We start from the raw sequence: 8771 nt of genomic DNA, 5'->3' as shown, positions 1-8771 counted from the left end.
CACACACACACACACACACACACACACACACACACACACACACACGCTCCTGCTGCAAGGACTCAGAGTTTCTCCTCTTGTAGCTGGGCCTTTGAGGGTAAATGAAGTCCCTTGCCACTATCAATAACAGTAAATGATCATCGATGGATTAAATGGGACTGTGATACCCTCACAACTGTCATGTGATAATCTGCCCAAAAGCTACCCAGAGGCAAGCTCTGGTTCTTGATATTTCCAAACATCCTTCGTGCCTGCATCTTGGATTATGATCAAATATAAGCTTGCATTTAATATGTCTCCAGCCTGTATGTTTTTAAGCTGTAGTCAGCCTAATCTTTGAAAGTATATACACCCTTACTGAACCTACACCTTTATTGAATCTGCCCATTCAAGTATCTAGCTTGTCAGGATTCTGATTCAAACCAGATTACTTTTGGGGAAACTTGGACTGGGGCAAGACAATGATCTCTCTAAGCATGCTTTTCATGCTACAGTAGCTGTCCTGTGTTAGGGAGTTCAGTAGAAAGTCCTCTCATGCTGATTTCTACATCCCCCCTCCCTCGAAGAAAATGTTGGTGAAAACTTAATCATTTGGGTTTCCTTGTGTCTTGCATATGCCTTGGTCTTGTTAAGATTTAAGAACAGGGTAATAATTAGCCTTGGTGTTAAATGTTAAGGTGTGCTCTTATAATTTATTGAACAATCTTTTTTTTATATAAATTTATTTTTGGCTGCGTTGGGTCTTTGTTGCTGTGCACGGGCTTTCTCTAGTTGCAGTGAGCGGGGGCTACTCTTTCATTGCAGTGCGCAGCCTTCTCATGGCAGAGACTTCTCGTTGCGGAGCACTGGCTCTAGGTGCAAGGGCTTCAGTAGTTGTGGCATGCGGCCTCAGTAGTTGTGGCTCGCGGGCTCTAGAGCGCAGGCTCAGTAGTTATGGTGCACGGGCTTAATTGCTCGGCAGCATGTGAGATCTTCCTGGACCAGGGCTCAAACCCATGTCCTCTGCATTGGCAGGCGGATTCTTAACCACTGCGCCACCAGGGAAGCCTAACTGAACAATCCTAAGAGATGCATGAGAAGCCTTATCAGATGTCTTCATAAAAGCTAGATCTGAGGCTCAGGTTAGGTATCACCCCAAGGCAAAAGGCCATAATGTGACATCCCACTAAGGGACCTCCCTGTGGCCTGTTTTTCAGAAATTCTCTTCATGTTGATGGAATTGCTTTAACAGACATTTATTAGCTGATACCATTTCTGAGGGTCAGGAACCTGGGAGTGGCTTATTGGGGTGATTCTGGCTTGGGTTTCCTCATGTGGTTACCGCCAAGCTGTTGACTACCGCCAAGGGTTGCAGTCGTCTCAAGGCTCAGTGGCAGCTGGAGAATCCAATTCCAAGCTGCATTGCGTGGTTGTTGGCAGGAAGCTTCAGTTTCTCACTGGCTGTTGGCCAGAGGTCTCCGTTCCTCACCACATGGACCTCTCCATAGGATGTTTCAGTGTCCTCAGGACGTGAAAGCTGGTTCCCCGTGAGGGATTGGTCCAAAGGAAAAGGAGAGAGAGAGAGTATGGATGATTAAGATAAAACCCAAGACAGAAGCCAGAGTCAGCCTAGTCTCGGAGTGATGAACTATTACTCCTGCCATATCCTACTGACCACACAAGCCACCCCTGGTAGAGTGCGGGAGCGGGCTGCATGAGGACGTGAATACGGGGAGGTGGGGGCCAGCGTGGAGTCTGCTGCCACCGCCTAGAACAGCCCTATCAGATGACAGTGCAGACAGCAGTAAGCCCACAGCCTTGAAAGCAAAGCCTTCACTAACACTGCAGAATTGAGAGCGCCCCTGCTCGCCTCCAGTTGAGGCCACTGGTCTCCTAGAAGAGGCCACCAGCCTTGCTAACTGGTGTGGAAGAGAAATTGACATTTCACTGTGTCTTTAAACAAGAGGGGTGGGTACCTGAAGTTTTATCATAGTAAAACATTCTAGATCACTATCTAATTTACTTAAGAAAAATGCTAGATGAAAGTCCCAGATCAGATAAGGAAATTCTTGGGTTTCCTTTGTTGCATTCATAATTATAAGTAGAATCTGTCATGACAAAGACCATACGTCACAGAAAAGAAGGTACAGACCTGCTGGGGAGCAAAGGTGTCACCACCAGCCTGGCTGGGCCTGCTGTCCTTCTCCTCATTTGTAGGTTATCAGAGAACTTTTGGTCACCAAGGTGGTAATGTTAGATTTAATCTCTGCTCTGCTCTAAAAGTGAAAAATGTAAAATAGCATATAACAGATTTTTTGCTGATGTGCCCTGAGCTCTTGATTCAGTAACTATCACCCAGCCAGCTGGACTCTGAATGTGGGGTTGTGTGGTAGCCACAGAGTTTTGCAACAAGGATCAGGAGGGCCATAGACATTTCCTGTTTTCTGTGGCATATGTTCTATTTGTTGTAGTGGATTAAACTGAATATGTTACATCACTCAGCTGGAATCCAAGTCAAGTAAATATTTTTCTCTCCTATTTTTTCCAAGGGAAAAAAAATCACTGATTAAGCTGGTTGAGTATATAACTTTGAAAGTTATACATAGTAAACTTTGTTGCTTCTTTCTCCTGAAATATAATGTGGCCCAAAGATAGGTTCTTTTCCAATGCCATCCTGACAGGAACTGCTTCTCGACTTTGTCTCCCCAAGTTGTATTCATTAAACTAAACGTTTTTACTTTTTTTTTTAATTACTAGAACATCAGAACAGACATTGTCATGGATGTTGGCTGCAGTATAAATCCGGCCCTTGACGTAGGCCAGGTATGTGGAACTGACTTTCCTGACTCCCTATTTGTAAAAGTCAAAACTTCTGGGGGATCTGCCAGGAACACATCCCGTTGGCTCGTTCATCGTCTTTTTATTCTATCCCTTTATTCAGAATGTTTCCGTTCAGGACAGCCACGGAACTCAAATCTCTTAGTGTTTAAAAAAGGGAAGGGGACAAAGGTGTTTCAGGTAGATTTTGAAGAAACATACAGTCTGTGACTGGGGAGCTTGAATGAGCAGGACTAAGCCTAGAGGTGAAAAGTGAGCCCCCTACCTGTGGGCTGGAAGTAGAATGCAGTGCTTAGTGCTGAATCCTGGGGAGATGATGGGCTCTGGCTTCAGGGAGTTTAATGTTGGGTTGAGATAACAAACGTCAAATAGTTACAGCAGCAGCTGTTGATGGGTAGCCTATTTTGCCCACAGACATTTTAAAATTTAAATTTGTAATAATTAACAAGATTGAAAAATCACAAGCTATTTTACATGAATTTTCAAGTGGCTAGCACCTCTTAGAAACACAGAAAATTTGCCAACACCGGCGCTACATTTCCATAAGGAAAAGTTGATTGGCTGCTTCTTTAGAGAGTCACATGCTCTCTGGAAGCTTCACTCACTTTCTTTACCTGCCTCAACCCCAGTGGGCCATTCAGCTCCCTACTTGCAATGGAGCGTATAGTCTGAGGGACTCTCCAATTAGGACATTGACTGGAGAATGGGAAGAATGTATGGGTTGGAGAAGTCAAAGCAGGCTTCCGGGAGGAAGTGGTGTGGACCAGGTAGTCAAAGAATGATCGGGAAGAGGTGTTCCGGGTGGGAGGAGAGTGGAGCAAATCAACCTAAAGAAAGAGCTAAGATTCTGCACACTTTGTGTTCATGGCTGGCAGTGAGGAGAGGCTGGTGGCAGCGCTCACCCATGTCCCAGGAGCAGGATGTGAGGCTGGAGGGAGGGAGCAGAAGAGGGCCGGGCTGGTGGAAGCCTCCAAAGACAGGCACCTCACTTAGCAGGGGGAGGGGACTTGGCCCGGGGAGCAGTCTGGAGTGTTAGGAAGCTTCCTCTAACATCGTGGTAGAGAAGAACATCTCTGCTAATAGATAGAAGTGAGGATGGAGATGGGTGGAGAAAATATGGCCACAGGAAGGAAAGAAAGGAAGAAGAGACTCAGAAATCAGAAGTCTGTGTGGGGCTTCCCTGGTGGCGCAGTGGTTGAGAGTCCACCTGCCGATGCAGGAGACACGGGTTCGTGCCCCAGTCCGGGAAGATCCCACATGCCGCGGAGCGGCTGGGCCCCTGAGCCATGGCCGCTGAGCCTGTGCGTCCGGAACCTGTGCTCCGCAACGGGAGAGGCCACAACAGTGAGAGGCCCGCGTACCGCAAAAAAAAAATAAGAAGTCTGTGTGGAAAGGTAATTTTGTCCACGTGCTGACATCTAAGAACCGGAGCATTTTAAACCTGTAAAGGAAGCTAAGCAAGCACAGGGTTCGAACCCTTCATGTTACAAGTGAGGAAACTGAGTCCAGAGATGTGAGGCCAGCAGGCTCGTGAGTGAGGAGCTGCTAAGGTTCCGGAGCCCCAGGAGCCTTTCCTGGGATGCTGGGGTCTGTGGCCAACCAGTCAGAGAGCGTTTCATCTGCCTTGTAGGCAGAAAACGTCAGGGCATTTGGGTTACAGGCTCCCTGAGGGTTCTTCCAGAGCTGCAATTTTAATGCCAGGCTGAGATTCGAACTCAAGTCCTTTGAGTGAACTTAGCGTTCACTAAGATGTTCAGACATGCTTCGAGGTGAACTTGTAAGTAAACATTTGGAGACATACTCCAAGACATGCTGAAAACCCCCTTCAACTGCATTTTTAAAATTCAGACTAACAGCAAGAAGGTGAAATGTTACTGTTGACTGTCTTTTCTCATATATGGAATTTTTTTTTTTTCCTCAGATTGAAGGTGCATTTATTCAAGGCGTGGGACTTTATACAATAGAGGAACTGAATTATTCTCCTCAGGGGGTCCTGTACACTCGGGGCCCAAACCAATATAAGATCCCTGCCATCTGTGACGTCCCCACGGAGTTGCACGTTTCTTTGTTGCCTCCGTCTCAAAACTCAAATACCCTGTATTCGTCTAAGGTAAGCTGTGCTCTATGAATAAATGCATGTTTACATGATATCTGTGCCAGGAGGGAGGGGCTACATTCATCTCTTGGTTGTTTGGGGGTTTTGCCAGGATTGTAGGGGAAAAAAGCCCTATTAAACATTTTTTTTTGTTTGGCCGCCATGCGGCTTACAGGATCTCAGTTCCCCAACCAGGGATTGAACCCGTGCCCCCCGCAGTGGAACACGGAGTACTAAACACTGGACCACCAGGGAATTCCCAAAACATTTTAATTTTAAAGTAATTTAACAACATTATACAATTTTTTAAAAAATACTCCAAATCGTGGAGACTAACACAAACTACAATTACCATCAGGTTGTCTGATTTTTCATCTTCATGCCAATAATCATCTTAATGCCTATATCTGCTTTCTCCATTTGGGATCATTTCCTTAGGCTGGAATCCTAAGAATGGGAATACTGGGTTAAAATAGTGAATTAGCTTTTTAAAGGAAAAAGTTGTACATGTAATATTTAATATTTTATGTACCCGTCCATGCACATATGTACCTATAGATGCACGTATACATAATACACATACATATGTATATATACACAGAGAGAGAAAGAGAGAGTCATAATCTAGTTGACTTGTTTCCCTTCCAGGGTCTGGGAGAGTCTGGGATATTCCTGGGGTGTTCGGTGTTTTTCGCCATCCGGGACGCGGTAAGTGCAGCACGACAGGAGAGAGGGCTGTTTGGACCGTTGAAGCTCAATAGTCCGCTGACCCCAGAGAAGATTAGAATGGCCTGTGAAGACAAGTTCACAAAAATGGTATGTTCTGCTCATGCAAGTCTGAATTGTTTTTTCCCCTGTCCTTGTGGTTAAGTTTCATTAACCCACCGTGGTGGTTTTCCACGGAAGAAGAGGTGACAGGAATCCTGAAGACATCTGAGCAGGAGAGAAGCCTGCCTGCGGTGGGGCTCACTTCTACACCACTAAAAAAGAAAGGTTCATTCTTCATTTCTTCACTCATCAATTGTATATTCCTCCTTATTAGTTTTGTTCCCTTCCCAGGACACATTAGTCAGGAATAAAGTTCAGGAACTGTGTCCTGAACCCAAGAATCCCAGGCCGAGAATCTGGGCCACCTCCACAGTCTAACTTCCTCAGAAGGAAGTTTAGAGGACAGACTAAACTTCCTTCCAAACAACTGGGAGTATGTGCCATTCCTCATTTGAACCACAAAGTAGGACGGGCCCTTTCCCAACCCCCAGCAGCAGGAATCCCTCCTGCAAGCCAACCCCCTCCCGCCCTGCCCCTCTCCGGCTGAGCAAACATCTCAGCTCTCCTTGGGCGTTCCCAGTGGGCTTTTTCATTGTGGGAGGAGGTCATGCCATTGACAGCGACTCCTCTGACTGTAAACAAGTTATTCCTCATACTGAGGGGAGAGCCCCGTCCTATACCTCCTCTCATGAGGGCTCTTCGTGGTACCCCTTATAGCTCTTCCTAAACCCCACGAATCGCCGCTTCACTCTGGAGAAGCACAGAGGCTGATTCCACCTTTCCTTTGTCCCTCTTCAAGCATGAGATGACTCTCATAGCTGTCCTGCCTCGCCTGACCCTTGGTCTCCTCCTGGATTCCTCCACGTTTCTCATACTGTCATGGCCAGACCTCTCGTTGTCCTGGTCACCCTCTGGGTGGTTTTTATCCTATTTTATAGTCTGCTATTTGTCACACATCACAAACATTTTCCAAGTTGCAAACATCCAAACTTGTCCTTTTATTCCAGATTCCAAGAGATGAACCTGGATCCTATGTTCCTTGGAGTGTACCCATATGAATCAAATACAAACCTCTGGCGAAGATGGGGTGGCTCTTCCAACAAAGCAGTCTATCCAGTCTCAGTGCTCTAGGATGATGGGTCTGAAAGACAAATTTTCACAGTTCAGAAATCATTTCACAGAGTATTGCTTTTATAGGATGCTGATTTTAAATGTTCCATTTGGAATTTGATAGATATGCTTAAGCAATTTAGAAATCATATTTTAAATGGCATAAATGCTAACTGGTTTCCTCTAGAATGGTATTCTTTATTATTCTGTCCCTTAAATCCATCCAGCTGAATGGAATGGAAGATGATGGTTTATATGTAATTCATAGTTGGCTTGTATTCACCAACAGAAATTATACTGTCTAGTGAAAGGTGGTTTTCTAAGTAACTTTATTAGTATCAACTGTAAAGTTATCATTTTCTCATTTGTCCCCATCTGCTATCACCCTCTTTTTCTTGTCAGAATGGATCTAGGCACTATGTCTAAAGAGTCTGTAGGACCAAAGAAAAAACCAGATAAACTGAACTTAATCAAAACTAAAAAGTTTTGTGCTTCAAAAGACACTATGAGAAATTGAAAAGACAAACCACAGAACAGGAGAAAATATTGAAAATATTTGCAAATCGTATGTCTGATAAAGATCTACTGTGCAGAATATATTTTAAAACTCTTACAACTCAACAATAAAAAGATAAATAACCCAAGTTTTAAATGGGCAAAGGAATTAAATAGACATTTCTCCAAAGACATCCAGGTGGCCGATAAGCTCATGAAAAGATGCTCAAACTCATTAGTCATGAAGAAAATGCAAATCAAAACCACAATGAGGTATCATTTCACACCCACTAGGGCAGCTGTAATCAAAATGATGGACAATAGTAAGTGCTGGCAAGAATGTGGAGCCATTGGAACCTTCATCCATTGCTGGGGAGAATGAAAATGGTGCAGGTCCTCTGGAAAACAGCTTGGCAGTTCCTCAGAAAGTTAAACACGTAGTTACCATATGACCACTCTTACATATATACCCAAGAGAATTGAAAACGTATGTTCACACAAAAACTTGTACACAAAGGTTCACAGCATTATTTAGAATAGCCCAAACCGGAAACAGCCCAACTCTATAAACTGATACATGTGTTATATCCATATAAGGGAATATTATTGAGCCATACAATGAATGAAATACTGATACATGCTACAACATGGATGAACCTCGACAACATTATCTGAGTGAAAGTAGCCAGGCACAAAAGGCCACATATTAATAATATGATTCCATCTATGAAATGTCCAGAATAGGCAAATTCATAGAGACAGAAAGTAGATTAATGGTTGCCAGGCCCTGAGGGGAAAAGGAATGGGACGGTGATGGCCAATGGGTACAGGGTTTCTTTTCAGGCTGATGGCAATGTTCTGGAATTGGATAGTGATGATGGGTGAACAGCCTGTGTATATACTAAAAACCACTGAATTACACACACTTTAAAAGAGTGAATTTTATGGTATGTGAGAAACAGAAAACAAGGAAAAGAGTGAGAAGTTGTGAGATTCATAAGAAATATATCCCAGTGGCCTTTAGTGACAGGAAACCTCAAAGTGGACCAAGCAGCAAGACAGAATCACTGAAAAACTCCAAACATCGGCACTGATGTATAAAGGACTAGAGACTAGAGTATAATATCTTCTCCCTGTCACACTTGCAACTCTTGACTCTTGTCCCAGAGCCAGGTAAGACGGCAAAACTTCTTCAATGACCTAGGACTAAAGACTAAGGTCATTCTTATTACAGTTACACATGGTTACGTTAAAACCTTTTAAAGAGCAGACTTTCTCATTCATATCACAAATGATTATAGAGCACCTACTATGTGCCAGGCGCTGTTCTAGTCACTTAGGACATAACAGTAAACCAAGTCAACAAAGATCCCTGCCCTTGTGAAGATTATAATCTAGTCAGGGGAGACAGACAGAAAATAACAAATATAATTGAATTACAGAGTGTGATCGAAGGAGCCGAGTGCTGAGGGAACAATGCAAGTAG

The 8771-nt window shown here is 44.1% G+C and overlaps 1 protein-coding gene across 1 annotated transcript in view; it reads left to right on the top strand.

The window, feature by feature from the left end:
- AOX1 (aldehyde oxidase 1) overlaps positions 1–8204 on the top strand; it is a 71092-nt gene extending 62888 nt beyond the window's left edge. The window contains exons 32-35 of the mRNA XM_027115866.1: positions 2737–2802; positions 4739–4927; positions 5561–5728; positions 6688–8204. Of these exons, the coding sequence (XP_026971667.1) occupies positions 2737–2802; positions 4739–4927; positions 5561–5728; positions 6688–6738 (474 nt within the window). The 3' untranslated portion in view covers positions 6739–8204. The remainder of the gene's footprint in view (positions 1–2736; positions 2803–4738; positions 4928–5560; positions 5729–6687) is intronic.
- Positions 8205–8771: the final 567 nt, after the last annotated feature.

Source organism: Aethalodelphis obliquidens, unplaced genomic scaffold (genome assembly GCF_003676395.1).
Source record: "Aethalodelphis obliquidens isolate GAN/ISIS:26980383/991018 unplaced genomic scaffold, ASM367639v1 scaffold2, whole genome shotgun sequence".
Classification (NCBI taxonomy): Eukaryota; Metazoa; Chordata; class Mammalia; order Artiodactyla; family Delphinidae; genus Aethalodelphis; species Aethalodelphis obliquidens.
The sequence above is the reverse complement of the archived record's forward strand: the minus strand, read 5'-3'. Positions and strand labels throughout refer to the sequence as shown.